This window comes from Parasteatoda tepidariorum, chromosome 2, assembly GCF_982258835.1.
Source record: "Parasteatoda tepidariorum strain Cologne lab strain chromosome 2, Ptep-v5.0, whole genome shotgun sequence".
In the NCBI taxonomy this organism is placed as follows: domain Eukaryota; kingdom Metazoa; phylum Arthropoda; class Arachnida; order Araneae; family Theridiidae; genus Parasteatoda; species Parasteatoda tepidariorum.
This window is the reverse complement of record NC_141756.1, coordinates 122,436,686-122,459,763: the sequence shown is the minus strand read 5'-3', so window position 1 is coordinate 122,459,763 and position 23,078 is coordinate 122,436,686. Positions and strand designations below refer to the sequence as shown.

At 28.0% G+C, this 23,078-nt stretch overlaps 1 protein-coding gene across 14 annotated transcripts in view; it reads left to right on the top strand.

The window, feature by feature from the left end:
- Positions 1-23,078, top strand: part of LOC147816136 (disheveled-associated activator of morphogenesis 2-like) — a 70,496-nt gene that overhangs the window by 13,748 nt on the left and 33,670 nt on the right. For 7 of the 14 annotated variants that reach the window (XR_015431780.1, XR_015431779.1, XM_087158251.1 and 4 more), the window contains 6 exons: positions 2,006-2,067; positions 6,130-6,316; positions 10,905-11,022; positions 18,387-18,509; positions 20,775-20,869; positions 22,402-22,535. Coding sequence is in view for 8 of the 14 variants with exons in the window: in XM_087158245.1 (XP_087014371.1) it covers positions 10,951-11,022; positions 18,387-18,509; positions 20,775-20,822 (243 nt within the window). In the remaining 6 variants the exon portion in view is untranslated. The other 7 variants (XM_087158248.1, XM_087158247.1, XM_087158249.1 and 4 more) reach the window with 4 other exon arrangements.

Here is a 23,078-nt window from a genome sequence, read left to right as displayed (position 1 = left end):
TTAATTGCTTTAATCATTTCTTTAAATTTTAAGATAAATACACTTGTGTTTTCAAAAATAAGAGAATTTTCATATTTGGTAGCCTATCTCCATTATGACAGACCAGATTTTAATACACTATTAAGTTGATATCTGGCTGGAAATTTGATTCAACAAATATCCCCTCTTTTTAAAGTTTAAACTAGGTAAGCTTGATGGCTGCCCAAGTCCCATTAAAATGAAATCGCCACCCGATTACATTCTGTAAAGGTTAACATTGAACTTTAAGGCATCAAATTCCTGGTTCTTTTCTTATATAATTATGAATTATACAAACCAGGCACTCACTATCTACCTACCAACTAAAAAAATTCAACTGCTATAGCAGAGGAAGTTTGATAATCTTGGCAGGCATTATACTAAGTAATTATAAATCTTTCTATGTTCTTTAGAGCGGCAAATTAGCTAGTGTGCAGCATATGAGTAAAATCTAAAAGCTCTATGATTGCTTTGATCAACAATAGACACTCACTTAGAGCTGTTTGCTCTCACAATTTTCTCGAAATTGAAGATATTCGCCAGATGAATTGGCCACTCAGATCTTGGAATTGGCCATTCGAGCACATTAAAGCAGTCTAATAAAATCGCTCAGCAAATTCCTCGACATTTGTCCAGATACTGGAAGATTGCGGCTTCTTTGAATGCTGAACCACTTTAGTAATGCTTCTTCAGCATCCTTGGGATCTGCTTTTCTCAACTTTTTTCTGCCATTTAATTCCTTTTCATGAGCAGAAATTGTTAATTGCCTATTTTTCCATATGTTACAAAGTGTAGATTTGGATAGTTTATATTCCCTGCAAATATCAGCTTGATTACATCCATTTTCAATTTTCCTGATTATGCCCATTTTATAATCAATGAAGAACATTTTACGTTTACTGTTCGCCATAGTTAAATTTGAGACACTTGTTTGCAGGCTTTTTTTAACTGAACTGAGAGCAAAATGGAGTTGAAATGAGGGTCTTATCAACACATATTAGTGTCCAACCCTTTGACCAATAATGAATAATTACTCTTTCCCTCTGACAGAAAATGCATATTGATCCCACTGACACCTTACAGGTGCATCATCTGCCTGGGTAGGAAACATCTACTTGATTTGTTTAGGGATGGGAAAGTAAGATAAAAGAAGCAAACAAGAAAAAAATGCTTACTGCTACCTTCCTCTCTACAGATGACTTTAAAAATCGGTATATGTATTTATTTTGAAGTAGAAATTTTAAAATTATTACAAAAAATGAAGAAAAAAATCAGTCGTAGACAGATAAAGTTCATTTTATCCAACTTAATCACTTTTTTGGTTCACTATATCCACAAAAAACGGGTATAGCAGGGCACGGAGCCGAATATTTCGTTCACTATATCCGGGAGTTCACTATAAACCGTGTTCACTATAGCGGGGTTTGACTGTATTATATCATCTTATCCAAAACGAATTTCATTAAAATTTATCAGTTCATTAAGTTCCAGAGATTAATAACCAAATCTGTAAAGTTCTCCAAATTTTTAACAGCGTAGATTTTGACTTTGTCATGATTGCAGCTGAATCTGGCATTTCTTTTAAATAAGCAATTTTTTGTTAATGTATTTCTCAGGTTTCTAACGAATGCACAAAGCTAATGCATTAATAACTTTTGATCTAATGATTGAATTTTCACGCAGAAGACAGAGTTAAAAATAGCAAATTTTTTCAGTGCCAGAATGTAAAGTACATTTTTCGATAATAACAAATAGAACTCTTTCGAAACTTTTGTTTCCAACTGATTGGTTTAAAATCATATTCAAATTAAAGTAAACTTTTTATTTAATTAATTCATTTATTAATTATTTAAGATTTAATCTGTAGTCTTCTTTGCGTTCGAAAGTTTTTTTCATGTAACTAGCAAAAGAAATAGTATTAAGGAAGAAATATTCCCCCAAAATTTGTGAAACCTTTAAATAATTAAAATAATTTTTTCTTTTACAGTTTAAAGACGTTTTAAAAATTGAAGGAGATATTCATCATGTTCGACTGGCAGTAAAAGTCAAGTGCGTACTACTCATATATTTTATTTTAATCTGTGCAAAATTTCTTAATTTTATTAATTGAAGATGCTTTCTTTTAATTTTAAATTCTTTAAAACCTTTGTGTTTTCTTTAAGAGTTAAGTTAATATGAGTTTCCAAATTATATGTAATTTAATTTGTATGTCAAAATGTATTTTCCTATTGCTTATTTCATTCAAAATTAATGACTTTAAAGGGAGAGTAAGAACATAATTATTTGATATAATAATTCTAACATTTCTAATGGATTTTTGATAAATAAAATTAGATATTTCAAGATAATCACTCTGCAGAATTCCTGTCATAACAAGAAAATTAATCTACTAATTGACTAACTATTCTCTTGAAAAGCAGACATACCATATTTCTGTCCTTGTACTGGAAACTGTAACTTCAAGGTGTGCTCTATTAAAATATGTTGATTTTGTTTATTAAGGATAAATTTATCCACAGAGGCAAATAAGAAATTCAGAAACAATAGGCTGACAGGGATATAAAAATTTAAAATTCATCTTTAAATATTTGATAGGAAAAAAATGAAATTCTTGTTTTCAACTACTGGATCACTGAGGAGTTTTGTGCAGGGGAGAAAATTTCTAATTTTTTCCATTTCTCTAGTGATTTAAAACAGAAGACATACTAATTGAAAATAAACTAAGCTATAAATCTACCACAGTATTAATTTTTACCATCTTGGATAATATGAGATTAAGATAAACTTAATAAATGTGTGAAATGGAAATTAGTGAGTTTCAAAACTAATTAATTTAGTTATTAATTAATTTTATGAGCTAAAACTAGTATGTTGGTTTAAAATGAAAATAATACCTATTCTATCTAATTGTTACAAATTTTATTTTCTAAATTTTTTTTTTTTAGCTACACGCTTTGAAAATGTTTACTTTTTGTAAAATAAAAATAATAAGTATCCTTTTTTTCAAAAATTATTTTATTCTACATTTTCCATTATTATTAAAAATTAATTTCATTTTAATTTTTGATTTTATCCTATAAAAAAAAAAACTGTATACCAGGCAATATTTGAAATTTTGGAATTTTTTTAATATTAACACTTTTTCTTTGATAAAGTTGCTTTTAATTTATAAAAATTGTATGAAACATTTAAAGAAATTTATTATTTCTTAATTTCAGACACTTGCAGAAAATAATCTCTGTTGAATGGTAAAAATTATTACTTCTCAAAACAAAAGCAAATCATTCCTTAGTAATCCAGCTAAAAAAACTAAGTAGTCAGTACCTTGTCTCAATCTTAATTTTATATAAATTAATTTATATAAAATTATATTCCTCTAAATTCTTTTTTTTATTAAAAATAACCACTTTTACTTTATATTGTAAAAAGTTTTTGGCATGCAGTAATTTTTTAGTAAACTCAAAAATATTAAATATTGTAAAGTGACAAAAAATAAGAAAATGACAATGAGAGGAAAACCATTGGCAAATCCTAGTCCCGGTAAAGACTGGTTCAAAGCTGTTCACATTACTGGTTTAAAATATTTTCAGTGATAGACAAATTATGAATTAGAGTTGCCCTCGAGCTAAGCTTAAGAGTTTTTTGTGGATTCCTTTCTATATAACACAAATTTCATTTAAAATGTCTTCTATGAAGGCATATTTGTACCTATGTTTGGTTCAGGAGTTAACTTGTCTTCTGGCAATTGTTCAATTTTTCAAGGTATAGTTAATTTATGATATATAAGGAAACCTTGGTTAAGTGGACACTCTTGGGACAAAATTGCCCAAAGGGAAAAAATTGTCTGCTTACAAGGGTTCTCCATTTATAGGAAGGGTACATTAATAACTCCATAAATTGTTTTTAGAATAACAATTGTTGAGAATGTTTTTAGAATAACTCCATAAATTGTTCTTAGAACAATGACATAGAAATAATTATATAAACTTATTTGCACATTGATATTTATTTGAACTTTAAAAATTAAAATATTTACAATGCAAAAAGAATAGATGAAGAAATTTGATACTAATTTCTTTTTAAACCTTCATCTGACATATATCCCAGGCTCCAAGTAATCATATTTATATCTGGCTTCGGTTTTCTTGAGCTGATTCCAACCTTCAAAAGTGAGCCTTCATGAGAAACCTTGTTCCATCTCCTCTTCTTCCCATGCTTTGCTCTATTTTGACATTGGAAACTAAGAATTTTTCCATCAGTCAGCAAAAGGAAGAAGCCTTTGTGGGGTATGAGTAAGGAAGGATTTAATAGCAGTTCCAGCTGAGGAAACATTAAAGTTCTCTTGAAATAGTGTTTTTTTTTTAAATTTTCTTTTAGAATTGTACAAAAAAATGATATTTAAAAATTATTTAATTTTACTTTATTTATTAATTTTTGCATTTCAAAGATAGAGATTTAAGATAGAAATTCAGGTGTACTAATACACACAAAATAGAAATATTATATGGAGATAAGCAAACCGTTGTTTTAATTTTGTAAAAGAAGAAATGTCTAAATCTTATGTGTACTGTACATTAGAAACCAAAAAATAAATCAAATAATAATACTATATATAAATCCCATATTATAATATTGGTCATTAAATTTCATATTGTATTTACTTACCTTCTGTATGAAATCTAAAGTAGGCGCTGTATATAGTTCAATTGAAACACTTGGAATCAAAAGTGTTTGTCAGTGCAAAACAAAACTTCATATCACTCTCATAATTATATTCTATTGGTTAAAATTCATATATTGGAAATAGAGATGAGATAGTCTCAGCCTCTAGTTTGTTTATTGAAAAAAGATTTTGGTTGGGCTTAATAAAAATCTAATTTTTTTTTTTGTGCTTTTGCTTTGTGAGTTTAACACTAATTGTCAAATGACTTTTGATCTTTTATACCTTATGTATAGTGCACAAAGTAAAAAGGACCACTCAATAGATTTTGATTTAATGATCGGATCTTCACCTTTTGGGACTCAATCCTAATGGTTCAAGGGGGTGGCCTAAAATATGCTGATTAATTAATGCAGACAATATTTTAAGTCACACACATAAATGTATTTTCTCTGTATAAACATAGTTTTTTTGATGATGGTTTCGAATTTCAGATCCCCAGAATATAGGATCTAACGGTATTCTGGAAAATATAGTCTCTATAGGCTGGTCAAGAGACCCTTCCTCAGTTTGAACTCCTTAATGTTAATTTTACCTTTTGCCTATTTCACCATCAGTCTGAGAACTTTTTAAGCAAATTAAAAAGTTTTTACTTATAATTATAAATTTTTTTTTCATGAAGGTTCCATGCAAAATAAAACTTTTAGTATACATATATTACTTTTGTTTAATAGTAATAATCCAAAAAGTATTGGATTGTAAGGTATTTAAGTTTTTAGATCATTTTTAAAGAATGCAGTTGTAAATTTCTAAATGCAAAATTTTAGCGAAATCGTTTAAATAGTTTCTGAAAAATCAAATTTTGTAAAAGATGTATTTTTTAAATTTAATTTCTCTAGAAATTATTTGACCGATTTTGCTCAAACTTTTTATTTTTCCAGGCAAAAATACAGTCTTCAAAATAATGTTAAAATTGTATACCATGCAATTCAAATTTTTTTACTACTAAATAAAATAATAAAAAATAGTAAGTAGTCACTAAAACTAATTTTTGCATGGAATTATTTTTGGCAAAATTAAGTTAATAATTAATTATAAGTAAAATTCTTCAATATGCTTAAATTTTTTTCAATATATGGCGAAATACGCTAAAGTAAAATTAACACTTAAGGGATCTAAACTATTGAGACCATATTTCCTAGGCTGCTGCCACTCCTATATTTTAAGTATCCGAAATTCAAATCTTTCAAAAAGTTTATTCAGAGACAGTTCGTTTTTGTGTCTGATGTCACCCCCCAAACCCTTAAGTCTATGTTCTTGAACTAATCATTAGATAAAAAGTTATTCAAGGTAGTCCATTTATTTTTTTGTGCAATGTACATATTTATCATCTTTGTAATTATTAAAATAAAATTAAGTAGCTTAACAATCCCTGAAACTTTATTTTGCAGATATTACATGGCAATAGAGTAAAGATGTTTCACAGTCTGTAGAATTAGGCAGCACTTGTTTTTGTAAGTTTGAAAAGTGAGTTAAAGATGATGTGTATTTGATACCTTTCATTATGACTGAATTGGCATTGATCAAGTTAAAGCACAGAGATGGTGTAACTGCTAAAGAATTCTTGGAACCAGCTCGGTATGTTGCTTAACATGTTAAATTTATTGTTGTAACTTTCATACCTGTTTGTTCTTCTTATTATTATCTGACTCTAAATAATTTTCTTTAATAAATTTGTCTATATGCATACATATATAGATATTTTTTTAAAAATAACGCTAACCCATTATTTTTGTGTGTTATTCAGAATCTCCCAGTGCTTAAAAAATTTCAACATTTTTTTATAATACATGTCCTGCTTAGCATGTTGGATTAAAGAATACATGTCTGAATTAGACTTTTGCATGCACCAACATCTTTTCTTAGCGCCTATTTAAAATATATGATTGTGCCAGTTATTAATATGTTAAAAAGATAACATTATTGTATTTATTTCAGTATAGATCGGAAATATCAAGCATTGTTAACAAGGAATTATTTAACATGAACAGGTATTGAAAGAGGAAAAATCATAATTTAAACCACTTGGATTTTTTTTTTAAATGTCACTGATTTAAATAAAATTTTTTTTTTATCTAATATGCTAGTTATCATTTTTGAGTAAAATTTAATGCTTCTTAAACCTATTTATCATTTATATAAAATCTGTATTTATAAGTTTATATATTTTTGGAAGATAGGAGAAACCATTTTCAAATTTTTTATGTTCAACGGCAACAAAATATCTTTCTCTTCGTGTGTTCTATTTCAGCAGTGCCGGAATTGTTCCTTTTCATTTGTTGTTATCAAACCAGAACTACTTGTCACTACAAATAAAAAAGAAAAAGTGATAGAACTTCTATTTCTTAGCCTTTTATTATAATTAGTTTACATTTCAGAGTTAAAAGGAGAAAAATTTTTTAGCGAAGTTCACAAGAAATATTTTAGTAATTTCATGACATTAATTATGACATCACAATAACATTAATTATACCGATCTTTTCTATGAATATTCTTGAGGATGTTGTTGCATCTCAAATACTTCCAAATTAATGATGAGCCATATATTTAGCCATCTAATATTGAACAGATAACAGAAGAAAAGCTTACTTATGTCTCTGTGAGAGGCTTGCTTTTTTTAATTTTGGTGACTGTCCTAGTATACTCAGATGAAAAATAAACTGGAAAATGAAAAAGCCAGGAAGTTAATATTTTTAATTTAAGGTCAATTATTTTTGGAATAAACTAAATACATCTGAATTATCTGATTTGCTTTGAATTATTTGATTTGCTATGAATTTTATTTCATTTGCTAGGAAATATCAGACATATTTTAAACAATACATCCGTTATTTTACGAACTTTTTTCTCCTTTTAGGTGTTTTTTTAAATTTTTGTAATTTTCTTCGAGAGCTCAATGCAATAATTTTAAAATTAATTCAAATTATGCTTAAATTTTAAGTTTTAAACTCTTATTCAGACAAAATAAATAAGATTTGAAAGATTCATTAAAATATATTAAGTAGAGAAAATTTGGGCGTTAATGAATTAAGGGGTTCACACTTTTTTTTAGCTTTCCTGCTTAAACTATTGAATTTATATTTCCCAGATTATTGCTAATCCAAAATGTGAGTTTTAGAAATTCAACAAAAAAAAGGATACTTTTATGTCTGATTTCGTAACTTATAGAGCAATTAATGCTATTTTATAATCACTAATGTTTCATTTAATGACTCGCAAATTAACCAAAATTGTTATACTTTATTAGCAATTGTAATAATCTGTATAATTATACGCTTCTTAATTTTTATTATTTTGCTACTTCAAAAAGCGATTACTTTTTCAAATAGCATTTTCCTTTAGTTTAATTTCCAAGATTGAGTAATATTTATTTCGACATAGTGTTATTTTCGTTTAAAAAAAACAAAAAAACACTCAGAGCGTCATTTTTGTAACCATGCAGGGATGAGATTTTTCCGCTTTTTAGCGGATTTCCGCTTTTTTCATTTTTATCTCATAAATTTCAGCTTTTTTTTTTTTTTAATCAAAAATTCAGATTTTCTAAAAATTTCATTTTTTTTTATAAGTATTCCACTTTTTTAGAAAATTCACCGATTTTCAAAGAGAAGCAGAAAATTCAAACTACGTAGCTACCAATCCTTTCTCATTTTTACCTATTTTCACCCCTTTTACACGCAGCTGATAAGATTTTCCGAATTTTTTACCCGCCCTACAGATAGATCCGATTTTCATAGTTCAAATGACGCTGCTTCTGACAAGCCTTTTAAAGGTCCCAAGCCAGGAATCTGCTAATATTTTGATTCTTATTCACACGATTTTAATATCAAACATAGCTTTTCATATTTGCGTGTTGCGATTCTTATTCAAGCAATTTGAATATTGTACGTTGCGATTCTTATTTACGAGATTTAAAAATCCGATATTGTGATTCGTATTTACGTTTTTTTAAAAACTTATGTAGCGATTCGTGTTCACGCAAGTTTAAAATTCAATGTGTTGATTTGCTCATGCGGTTTATAATATCAAACATTGATTTTCGTATTTATACGTTATTTTAAAATAAGGCATTGGGATTCGCATTCACGCACTCTAAAAATTCATAACTCTTATTTATGCAATCTAAAAATTACGCATCATGATTCGTATTTACGCTATCTAAAAATTATGAATCGTGATTTGTATTTACGCATTTTAAAATTTCTATATCCCAGTTTGTATTTTCTCATTTTCAAAATCGTATATCTAGTTTCATATTCATGTGATTTCAAAATCCATAATTGTTATTCATATTCACGCAATTTTAAGATCAACTATCGCGATTCTTGTAAGAAGTAAATTTTTTTAAAATTAGTTACTATAAAGGTGACTGTTTTTCTAACGACGATTATTAGTATATGTAAGTGTTACAACATCAGAGAAACTGGAAGGGAATATATTCAAAACTTATTCTGTGCTTGCAAAGAAGAAAAAATAGGATTTGTCACAAGATGAAGATGGACTAACGACTAAATATAGCAAACATAAGAGATAAAGCAAAAAAAAGCAATCACTTAAAAAGGGATTTAATTAAAAAAAAATTTGGGAGAAAAAGAGTTAATTAATCAAAATTTTATTTATAATTGCTGTTATTTATGCTATAAAATGCAAAATTCTTATCAAATAAAAAACAATTATCTAAACAGTTGCTGATTGTCATGTAATTTTTCAAACTAAAATAGCAATTTTTGTATGTTAAGGAGTTACTATATATTTCTACTTCACTGTTATTGATATGTTTCAGAGGGCTGTAGTTAGATCACACTATAATATGAACATAATGATTCAGTCCATTGTTAAAGTTTTTTTTTTCCAATATAATTTAAAAAGTAATATTACTGATATATTTGCTATAAATCACATAACAGTATTTATTAAAAGAAATGAAATATTAATTTATATCCTCAGTATTTTTAATTTGCAAAACCAGGTAGTTTTTCAAGTAGATATTGTCTCTTACGTGAACTGAGGAAAAATTTAATTTCCAGCTTTATTTTTTCAATTGGTAATTTTATTTTCACTAAATGTTAAGTATCAATGTAATCGTTTTATAATAATAGATTAGTACACAATTGAATGTCAAGACATTATTTATTACCTTAAACTGTCTGGAATTTATTATTAAAGGGTTGCGCTTGCGTAAAATTTACTATCGTGGAAATTCAGCTTTTTTGCGTTTTGGCTAATCTCATCCCTGACCATGTCACATTTGAAAAACTTAAAAATTTAACTGTCTTTCATTAAAGCAGCTAAATTGTCGTTACATTTCTTCATCTGATGTAGTAGTGAATGACATAAATATTTAACTATGACTTAAAAAAAGTAAAAAGATCTTTAATTGAGTAGGATTCTTTGATCTACTACGTATTTAAAGTTTCAATTTTTTGGAGACCTATCTAGATTTTTGTATTGCTCGGATGTATCCGTCTGTAGCTTCATGTTTGCATATTTAATCTAAGTCTCTGCCACAATTTTGTCTCATATTTTCACACCCTGAGAACAACAGGATTAAGATTTTGGACAGAATACATTGGTTTTACTGTCTTAAACTCTTAAAGTGTCCCAAAACTTTGGTAAAAATTCTATAGGTGTAACCATTGTACACATAATAGTTACACATATTAATAAATATTTAATGTTTTTTATACAGTATGCTTTAACTTATGAAAGAAAAATAATATAATCTGAAAAATATTTAAGTTTTGAAGCTCCACAATTCATTGAACAACAAAATTGAATACCTTATCCTTTGAATATGAATAAATATGCTTTTAATACAGATAAATTATGTTTTTGTATAAGGATAAATTATGCAATGTTAAAAATAATAATAAACTTTTTAAATAAAACAAAAACTTGTCTTCATTTCGTTTCATATTCAAAAATTAACTTTTTATTTATCAGAATATTTTTTTTTTAATTGTGACATAATTTTAATAACAGGATTTTGGGCATGACGATTTAAACTCTGGATTAATCCATTCTGTTCTACACCTTGCCTGGGAGTGGTATATAAGAATTTTTTATTAATAATTTTGAAAACACATTGAAAATTCAAGAAACTGTTTTTCGGATCTTAAATTGAGTTGTTGAAATCCCGATTAAAATGATTTTTTTTGTTTTTTTTTAGGTTTTGTTCATGACTTCCCTCCCTATTTTAACTCACCTTTCCATGAATGCTGAAAAAGAATTTGTTCTTCAGTCTTAACAGTAACCACCTCTGGTCAACCACATTGACGATAAACTTGGTATTATCTTTTTATCTGATCTTGAAAATTCGTCTAGTCCAGTGTCGGTGACAGTGGTATTACTATCCCAAGTAGGGGTGGGGGGTCACTGTTTAGACAAGTTTTTGGCTCTGGTAGGCGGGAGAAGGGGAATTTTTTTCTCCAGTCTATTGTGTTAGCCCTAGAGAGAAGAGAAGCTATCTTGTTCCAGATGTGCTATTCTTGTTTCCATAGCAGCAGATAGCCTCAGACTTTGTATGGGGGAGTTATTACCATAGACAAACTATACTTGCCACCTATTTTGTTCCTAGGTGACTATGGCGGCTCTTTTAAGCAAAAAAAGTGTCTAAAGACTTTTTTTTTCTTCAAAAATAGTGACTTTTTGAATATTTAGGGAACTATTTCTTCATATATTGTGGCATATAAATATAATAAGAGAATGATTTTTTGGCACTTTTCCCTTTTATTAATTTGTGAAAAAAATGATCTAGTTTTTTGTGCGATTTAAAAAGTGAATGTTCCTATTAGTATTCACACGTTCGAGAAATCAAATATCGTGATACTTGTATTCATTCAATTTCAAAGCATTGCCGAGCAAAATGAATAAGTTTCGTCTCTGGTTTCCTCATAATTCAAAGCATAACTTGTCACATAAATTCAATATTCATACAGACAATAAGAAAATAATTTTAAAATTTTTTGCATTGTTTTCCCGAAGTCACAGATTTTTATTTTTTTAATACTCACTTATCCAAATCTGTGCAAAGAATCTATATATTAGCAATATTGTTATAAACTTATATTACTAATATAGATACAGCGTTTTAATTTCCGATCATGATAGGGGAGAGTGGGATCAATTGTAACATTTTTTACTTCCAATATATTATTAGTATTAATTGACAGACGAGTAAAGTAGACTATCCTCTACTAGAAAAAAAAGTAAATACATTATTTTAAATGTTATTATATTAGTTATTAACAATTTTTGACAGTTATGCACTTGTTACAATTATCCCCTCTTACGGGGTCAATTGTAACAGTTCATAAATTCAACTAAAACATAGTTAATTATACATATTATCATAGTTGTGATATATACGTATTTTTATTGATCAAAATAGTAGTGATATATTAGGAGTAAAAATAATAATGAGCAGAGACCTAAAGGGTTAAACTTTTAACTTTAAGGGGTTAAAAATTTTAATTTATGCTGTGAAAGGTGACAAATAAAATAATGCACATGCAACATAATATAAGTGACGTAGGAAACTATTGGTGGTTCTTAAAGAGTTAAGTAATGATTTGTAAACGTAAGTTTATTTATTTTCAGCTGTTACAATTGTCCCTTTACTTATTGTTACAATTGTCCCCAAGACGCCATTTCAGCTTCATTTGTTAAAAGCAATGCTAGTTTATTAACAAAACTAATCTTTTTTTTAAATGTTAATTAAGGTGTCCACTTACATATTCGGATAATAATTTTTCTTTGTTTAAACAAAATTACTTTGTTACAATATAATATTCTAATGCCAAAAAAAGCACTTACATCGCGTGAAAATATCTTTTGTGATGTAACTCTTTCAAAAGTACATAAAAATGGTTGCCAGCAGGAGTGTGCATGTAGATTTATTAAATACACCTTGTGCGCCACCTAGGAACCAAATCTAGAACCGGACACTCGAAATTTTTGCTCTGTCACAATCGTACCCTGTTACAATTGACCCCACTCTCCCCTATAGTTTATAATTTTGTCTGAACAACTGTGAACTTTGTTCTGTATATCCCTTCTAGACATCAGTCTCTACTCAGGATATCAGATATGAGGATGAGTTTCCTGAATTTTTTTTTTTTTTTTTTAAATCAAGAAAATTAGATTTTATTTTAATTAATCGATCTTTTCTTTTAAAGAATTTTATACACTTACCAACAAAAACTAGGATAAAATTTATAAATAATACCCCCGTGGCAGTGACATTGTCACAGTAGATTATAGAGTTTTGTGCAGCAGAGCAAAATGTAATCTAAAGCAAAAAAAAGAAGATAAAAAAGCCCTTAAAAGTGCAATAACTTTCAACAAATTGGAATTTCAAAAAAAAAAAAAAAATGAAGAAAAAAAAAGCTGTGCATAAACAATCGAGGCCTTTTCAACATTCCTAGTTTCAACTCTGAAGTTGTATTCCTGCTGTCTGTAGAGCGGCCCACATAGTATTTTTTCCTACAAGTTTACCTGTATAATTTCAAGTTTCTAAATTGTTTAGTTTTTGCACAACAAAACAAAATGTAATGTGAAATTGTACGCCCAAAACAGTAGCCTTTCCGATTTTTTAATAGAGAGAGAATTGAGTGAAGCCTTGTTCAAATGCTTCACTGGTCTCCTAAATGGTAAATAATAAATGTTTCAATATTTGTATTAATATTGAATAATTCTGCATATCATTATCCATATTCTGCTTCGCTACTAAAAACAGATTTATGATATCAAGATTCCCTCGGATCTGGGAAAACCCGGAATTCTCAGGGAATTTTATTTTAACTTTAAAAAGCAGGGAATAGTCAGGAAAGATTGCAATTTCTGGCAAAAAGCTGGAGAATTCTTGTATCATTCCAGAAAAATAACCAATTTTAGAATTATCAGTTACAGTAATCAGTGATTGAGATTCAAGTTCAATAATTCCAATGTCTATTACAATTATTTGTTGTAAAAATTTCTTATTTTCGGGAAACTGGCACATTTAAAGATTTTTTTGACCTTCTAAAAGTCTTATTACGCAATAAGCCTTACAAATTAAAAACTCTGTTTTCTAATGACAAATTACATGGTATAGATTAGGCGTGCACAACCTTTTTTGAGTGAAGGGCCACATGCTCAGCAGATTTACCAATAAAAGGCCGCAGGCCAAAATATTTAGACAGTCGTGTTGGCAGCAATTGTTGGTAGTAATTGTTATATAAACATCATTGTTCTCAAGACTAAATTCTTTTTGTCAGTTAACCTTGTAATATCTTTGCATAAAATTGAATAATTTTAAATGTTTAAAATGAGAAACTGCAAAACTGATTACTTAGGGGGGGGGGGGGAAACAGAATCAGAATCAATTTATCAGAAATTGTTTTTTAGATAAATTAAAATAATTAAAAATTTTGGAAAAATCATTTTTATTTTTATCATATTACATAATACAAAAGTCCATTTAAACATAAATTTTAACATTAAAAAATTTGTCCACTGAATTAAATTTAAAAAAATAAATATTTTGTCATTAAAAAAAATGCAATTTAAATACTTTGATTTAAAGAAAGATAAGGGTTAAAAATGATTAAAATTAAAACAAAACCCCTTCAGCTAAAAAGAATTAGCATTTAGTCGGGAATATACTTTAACTTTAAAACATTTATTTTAAATTAATTATAAGCAGCAGAGGCTGAGAGAGGGAAGAAAAAGAAGAAAAAAAAACCCATTAATTTTGAAGGAATTATTTTACTTATTAAAAAAAAACTATTAAGATACCTGTTTTCAATTCCTTATGACCAATGCTTTTTTAAAACGACACTTACTATTTACAGTTACACATATATATTTAAAATCAATTAAAATTTACAATACTTTTCGAAACTTATTTTTATAAAAATTTTTAAAGTTAAAATTTAATGATATAGAGATCATTTCCCAGCATATGATCTGAAATGGTCTAAGTAGGAAGAAAATGGTTTTAAAAAATTTTTAATGTTTATTCTATAATTTGCAAAGTTTTTAAATATTGTGATAATTTTATCTACTTGATCATATGATAGCTTTTTCGAGTTATTAAATAAAAATTTTTAATGATTTTGTTTGAAAACTGCTCTGTAATTTTTAACAGGCCAAATTCATTCTGGAAAACTGCCTTTTGACAGAAGCTGGTGTAGGCAGTATTAAACTTAGGGTAAATAACTTCATCAGTTTTGGAATCTATCACAAACGGTGTTCTTCCTTTCCTGATTTTTATATCTCGTGAATACAAATAGCGATGTGTTATTTATTTTTAAATTGCTCAAATAAAAATCGCTATGCATGGTTTTCAAATAGCGCGAATAGTGATATGTGGTTTTTAAATTGCGAGAAGACTCGCAATGTATGATTTTTTAAACGACTGAACATGAATCGCGATATGTGATTTTAAATCTCGTGAATACTAATCGCGATGGATGATTTTTCAAATCTCGTTATTGTTAAAACGAAATGCGATGTGCAATTTTAAGATTGCGTAAATGCGAATTATGATGTGCGACTTTTAAATTGCAAGAAGAATCATAACGTATTATTTTTAAAACGCCTAAATTCGAATCGCAATATGTGATTTTTAAATCACATGACAGCAAAAAGAATAGTTTAAGTGTGTGCTGTTAAACTTCCACGTGTTCATGGGGCTAAAAAAAATATGCACATGTTTTGAATTATTTTTTTGCAAATGGGACCGTGTTTTATGTAAATTTACTCATCTCGTTTTTTTTAAAATTCTCTTCAGGAAGGTGTCGATTTTGATAAGATACATAAATACTTTTCAAATTACAAAAAAAAATAATAAATAAATAAACGCAAACGAATTGCGCGATTTGCAAATATTGTGTTTAAATATCAGGATATTCTAAATCACAAAAGAAGAAAAAAACACTTTCGAAAAACCTCTTATATTAATGTTCAAATCGATGCAAATAGCGCACGTAAAAAGTAAATATTTTAATGCACGATTCAAAACTTGCCTGCTCTCTGACTAGTATTAAAAATATAAGAATTTTCTTAAATCACAGAGTAAAAACTACCAAATAAATCTATCAAAATCCTTTCATATTTAAAATGAAATCAACGTAAATAAAGCGTGTCAAAAAGTGATGTACTTAAATGTGGGATTCGAAATTAAGACATAGCTATAGCATATGAAATATATGGGGACTTTAAAAACCTTGTAGCAATTGTACCAATAATTGCCAAAACAACAATTGAAAAATAACTTGACATGCTATAATACTGGCGCAAATAAACCACGTCAAAAATCGTGATCTAAATTAGCGAATCTTTACTCACAATTCGTAATAATGTGTTAAAACATCGAAAGATGTTTCAACTTGAATATATAAATGTAAAATTTCCTAATTTTTTTAAAGGAAAAAAAAATTGGAATTAATATTTTTTATTTCGTTCAGAATCCTCTGGTTGTGCACCCCCTATTATAGATAAAACATGGTCTGGATTTCATTGAAATTTACTTGAAATGTCTGGACAAGTCAGGGAAATTTTTTTTCTGGTTTTAAGTGGGAGCCCTTTATATTTTGGAGGAATATGTTTTAAGGTCATTATTTATATGTGTACCTGTAAAGAAGACTCCTGTATTTTACGACTATCTCCTGTTTACTCCTATATTCCCAAATTTCTCCGTATTTGTCGAAGAAATTTTTTAAAAAAAAACTTTTGGGCGATCAAATACCCACTGATGGCGAAAATAATTCTTTTATCTCTGAACAGGTTACCAGTGTGATAATATGGCCTGTGCTGTAGTATGTTGAGTGTTAATAGTTTAAGTAATTATGCATAATGGTTTAAAGAAATGACTTTTAGATTAAGATTTATATGCATACTTTTTACTTCGATGAATGTAAGTGTTTATTGCCAGCTTCTCCTGGTTCAATTCTCCCAGTTTTTGTATTTTTTAGAAATTCACTAAAATTGATTCAGTTTCCTATGAAATAGAATTTTTGTACAGGCTTGATTTAAATAAGTATTACTTATACACAATGAAGCGAACCTCATTTACAGAAAACAGTTCAAAACCATTTTATACTGTTTTCAATACTCTCTTCTTAAATTAATTTAAAATCTTCTCACAATGTTTGATGAATTAATTGATATTTGAAATAAATACATTGAGAATTCAGTTTTAATGCCTTATTAAATAGTTCTATTGATAAAAATATACTTCTGTGACCAATAACTAAGTCTCTGAGTCAAGTATTTCTATTTTATGTCCATTTAGGTCTTTCTTTTCGTACCAACAAAAAAAAAATTATATTAATTCTATGAAAAATTATTTTACTAATTGGTATAGTTTGAATGTATATGTCATGTACTTTTTGAGTTAATATGAAAAAAAATTGTGCCTGTTAATGTATTAATGTACTAAAAAAATTTCATTCTACTGTTAAAATATATTGTAATATTCCTGAATTTTCCCTCTAAGTATTTTACTTTGGAATAAACTTACAAAAACAAATAGTATGCAGAGGAATATTATCATTTGAAATAATAAGAATTATACAAAATTAAATAAGCTTATCTATTCTCAAAAATACAACTCATTTCTGCTGCTTATGATGACTCAATTTTTAAAAACTATTAGCTTCCAGCTTTAAAAAGTGTGATTTCTGTTGGTGTTGTTTCTTCGTAGTTTTATTGTACCATGAGTACTCAAGATGGGTCATCTCTCTTTGAAAATAACCATTTAATGTACAGTATCTGATGAAATGATATTTTTATTCATTTAGAATGATCTAAAAATTCTAATTCTGCAACTTGAAATTAGAATTGTTATAATTGAAGCACAAAGATCATTACTAGTGTGATGAAACTAAATCACTAAGTAACATTTCTATTTCTATCAATGATTTTCCGACCTCATTAATTTACCTCCGAAGTGTTTAACGAAGATCCTAAAAATTAGTTTAGAAAACACTATACCTTATATTAGAATTTATACATCTTTTTTGAAAGCAAAATCATTCGTACGGGAAACTGTAAAAAAACGTTTGGTGCTAAGACTGCGGAAGATAGTTTCACACCTAAAATACCTAAAAAACCTAAAAGTGTTTAAAGTAGGGATGTACAATCTTTTTAAGAGAAGGGCCACTTGGACAGCAGGTTGACCAATTTGCTTGTCCAAGTATTTAGACAGATATTAGCAATTATAGTATTTTTCATACAGAAACATCAATATACTAGATACTAAATTTTTTTTATCAGTTAACTCAATAAAATTAAATTATTTTAAACATTGGATATAAAATTATAAATTAAAATTCAACAAATGCAAAACTGATATTTTTTTAGTTCCTTTTCATTAAAAAAAGAGAAAAAAATTAAATGTGCAATTCAAAATTCTGGGATGTTTTTTTCTAAAAAATTTTTTTATTTTTGATATTGTCTTGGTTTGCAGATCAAGAGATAGCGCACCCCTAGTTTAAAGTATTTTTCAATCTATTTTAAGAAAGGTAATACTGGAACTTATTGAATAAAATTTTTAATTGATGTATTTGTTTATTTTTTAAAAAAACGTACTATCATTTATGTGAAAAATACAGTAATTTCTGTTTTTAGAAAAGTACTATAAATAATCATTTAATTTTATTCTTAGAGTGTTGCTAAGTTTGAAAGTAAAATGACAGCTCTAGAAAGCAATGTGAAAGAGCTCAAAGATCAACAATCTAATCTACGAACAACAGCTCAAAATTTCTCAGGAGAATTAGATGTTGTAAAAGTGAGAGGTTATTCAATTATTGTCTTTTAAATTTAAATGTCTCTTACTCATTTATTGTGTTGATATTGACGAATAGTTTTACGAATTTCTTGTCTAATAGCTAAATAATAGTTCAAATTCTGATTATTTAACATCCACAAAAGACTGCAGATATATTGGAAAATCAAAATCCATGGATTATCTTACTTGCCTTTTAGATAAACTTTCTAAAAGACTATAATTTATACTCTGAATTAAGTTATTACAAGTGAATACATTATTGCAATCATAAAATGACAGTTTATATCATGTTTGTATGACAGTTTATATCATGTAAAAAAATAGAGCATGATAATTCAAAGATGTATATAAAATAACAAATCTGACAGTTCTTTTTAGTCCCGCAGTTGACTGATCGTTAAGACACGGTTCCCATCAGATCACCGAAGTCAAGCATCACTGGCTGCAATCAGTGTGCGGGTGGGTGACCACTTGGATCAGTCTGCGTAGGGACCGAGGGTGTGCGGTATTGGTCCTCGTTAAACTGTGCTACCGTAAAGTGCTCAACTTCGCGTGCAGGTCGTCAGGCTACCGAAGCGAGGGTGCAATCCCCTCTGCAGAGGATCAAAATTGTGATGGCATGTCTTCGGATCATCCTCAGGGATGCTTCCCAGACCGTCGCCGATAGCCCATTGTGCAGCTCTAGTGTGACGTAAATGAACAACGACAGTGCTTTTTTTTAAAAAAAAAATTTCTAATCTATGTGAATGATTTAATAAAGTTGTTACTTTTGTTACGCTGCATAGATATTTACAGTTGATCATCATGGTTTGCTTTTGTACTTATCCTAATCATACTTTATGAATCACAATTAAATTATGTGATAATGCATTTTTGTTGAATTCAGAAGGAAATATAATTTACATTCATGTGATGTATACATCATATGATGAGTACTATTACTAATTAAGAAATGTTATATGGATTTTAACAAAAAAATTAAGATCTCAAGTGATTTCCTCTTATATGATTGGTTGAAACTCTTAGAGTCATGTCAGATTATCAGAATTGTACTTCTTCTTTTCCAACTCAAAAGTCCTGTGAGCTTTCTCTACAATAAAGTTCCATGTTTCTCCAGTTTAATATTTTTTTCTGGTTCTTCCTCAACCTGATCCAGCAATCTTAACTTTGATCTTCCTCCTTTCCTTTAATGATTTTCTAAGGCATGTCTTATCCACTATAATCTTCTAGCTTTGATAAATCATATGATGTTTTTCCTTTTTAATTTTTCCATTTTGTGGTTGCATGTCTTTCTCCATGCGTTACTTTAACTAATGCTTCAAAAATTCTTCTAATTACACTATGTTCAAAATTTCCTACTATATTTTCATATTGTTTTCCTAGGTTTCAGACCCATATGTTACTATTGGTCTTATTAGGGTTTTACATATTATACATATTCTCAAAATTAATTTCCGTTTTAGTAATCATTATTTACAAATATTTCCATTTTGTGTCCGTGGAATTTCACATTTATTGTTCATTTCGTGACCGTGATAAGTAAAGGTACCCTAAAAAATTTTATCAATTTTTAGACCTTGTATTTGTATTTGCTCTTCTGTCTTTGTCTTTATCATGAATTTTATTTTAGTTTGACCTACTTCATTTGCTTTTCCTGTAATTTCTTTTATTTGTTCTATTAGTCTACTATTTTTTTCTTGCATTAATTCCTATATTCTGTACATGGGCACAGACTTTTGTTGACTTTGTGATTATATTTCCTAGTTGTCGAATGATGTGATTCTCAAATGTAAGGTGATATTGAACAGCATAACTAATAGGGATTCACCTTGCTGAGCACATTTGTTGAACTCGAACGAAAATTTAGCTCTTCCACTTATATTTCAGTCTGTGATGATGGAATTATAACATTTGTTTCCCTATATTTCAAGAAAAATGCAAAAAAACTAAGAAATTTATCTGCTGTATCTGTGAACAATGCTCTCGACATTAATGATATTAAAAATTTCCAGAACCAGACTTTATATTTATTAGACTATGTATGTTAAAATATTATTTCTCTAAAAAAAGCATGAATTCATAGTTTAAAGCTAAAATATTTTCATGAATGCAAATCAATAAATGCTATACATATATGCTTAAACAAATGTTATAGAGTATGTTGCTGGTTATTTTTTTCCTTATTCCACAAAGTAAGGGGATTTTTGTAGTTTTTTGAAATTTGCTAATGCTTTTACTGTTCAATTTTATTTATTTACGTTACAGTTTAAGAATTGTCTAATTCTTCTGAATCAACTTCAAAATCATCTGTAAATACATCAGGGAAAGATGCTAAAGTCCAGACTGCTGTTCAATAAGGGGTAAGTTGAATTTGAAAAAAATCTTACTTTTTTTAAGTTAGAACTATCAAACATCAGAGTTTCTCTACCTAGGTTCAGTAGAAAAAAATATCGAATTTATATACCAATCTAAGCTATACATAATATGATGCCTCCTATTTTTCTATACACTTTATGTCCTGGGTAGATTAACGGTATAGCTGCCTATTTACCTTCAAATCTTTGGCTAATGCATGCATTTTTAAAAATACCATCAATTGAAAATTATCTGTACATTTTACGTACTCAGTTAATAAAATGATTCTAGCCAATCAATTATTTATTTACTTCGCCTTCTGGCTTCCACAGAAGAATGTGTATTTTTTTCCTAATTTTGCTTAACAGGTATAAACAAGATTCAAATCAATATTTGATTAATTCCCTCTTGTCACATTATTTGAAAAATAAAGTGATGTAATAAAAGCATTTATATTTTAGTTACTTCATGATATAAAAATTATATTAGATAAAATATATAAGCTATATAATAACAGGATATTTGCTTCTGTTTTTAAATTCTGTCCATGGACTGAATCCATTTATGGCTCAAGTTTGTTCTGATGCTTTGGTGGTAATTGTTTTCCATTTTGATGAAATGATTCAAAATGTTTTTGTTTTTTTAACTTTATAAAATTCTCCAAAAATTAGTTGGTTATAATTTAATAATAATATATTTTATGTTGCATTCTTTTTTTGGAAGCTTTTGTACTACCATTCATAGAAATTTGTGAACTATTTTTTCTCAGCAAACCAACTAATCACACATTTTTTTACAATCGCTAACAGCAATGTTTGTCGACAAATTGTTACAATTGTTGCATTAATGCTATTTTTTCTGTTTCATTTTAACCTTTTATAACATATTACAATTTTTAAAAGAAGGTTTTTTTCAAGAACCAACTATATATTAATATGTCATTTTGCTGTTTTGTTGGTAAATATTTGATTTTTAATTCAAAATTCTAATTGTATAGTTATCACAATATCGAAAGTTCGTAAATGTTACTTGCTTTCCAGAGATGATGTTTCCAAAACTATTCCTCCATTTAACCTAAAAAGCAAACAAAGATGGGGGCGGTTTGCGGGTATCTTGCATGATTCCTGCCCAAACCATGAGTCCTCCACCAGCATAATGATCCCTTTCGATAATGTTGCTGGGATGGTATCGGGTTCCCTCCATATCAATAACCGTCCAGAAATAGCGTCATAGAAATGTGCATCATAGAAGAATATAGCATAATAGAAATGGGCAAAAATGCTTTCCATCTCTTAATTTTGTCCACCAGTGTCGATAGTATTTATCATCTTGCACTAAAAATTGCATTTTGGGTATCTAGGCCATTGACACATATCAACTGTCTATTAATGTTCAGCAAGAGTGTAAAAACTTTCGTTATGTTTGTTATTGGGAATTGCTGTGGTGCCACTGGTAACATTCAGAATTAATTACCTTCTTGCTTTATAATTGTGAACATACATTGTTTTTATGATAAACTTTGTTATATTTTAATTAGCTTTAAATGTGATTGGAAAGAAGCAGCAAAATGCTCTGATATATTGAGATTAGAGTGGTCTCCTGCGGTTTATACTTATGTTCATGCTTCAATTTTCTTTATGATGGTAGAAGAAGGAAGTACAGAATTACAAGGTACTATTTCAGAAATGATGGAGTAAGATTTATTTTAGTAATGATTATAGAAATGCTTGTCTTTATCTGTAAATGTAATCTATTTAGAATTCTTGCATCTTCCGTAGTTTCTTAGATATCTTTAGTTAATAGATGAATAATATTTTCAAATTTCTTTGAAACTGCTTAATCTTCGTTTTTTTTTAAAGAATTAAAAAATTAAAAAAAATTTCTAACTAAACAAACGTAATTAAAAATGTTAAAATAATTAAAAATGTTTTCTAACTATACAAACATTCTCTTAGAACACTCTTAATAATAGTTATTTGTATGTACAAAAAGTAGTGTGAACTATTCCTCTTGCTATTTCTACTTCATTTTTTGAAAGAAAAAAATTATTGAAAGAAATTAAAGTTTAGTTTTTATATTAAATTTTGAAAATAAGAGAATATAATCTTTGACACAGTTTTTTTTAATTCTTTTTTCCAAATATCCTTTAACCATATTCTTTTGGTATAAACTCTTTATTTCTTTATATTGGCTTTTAAATTACCAGTCAAAAAT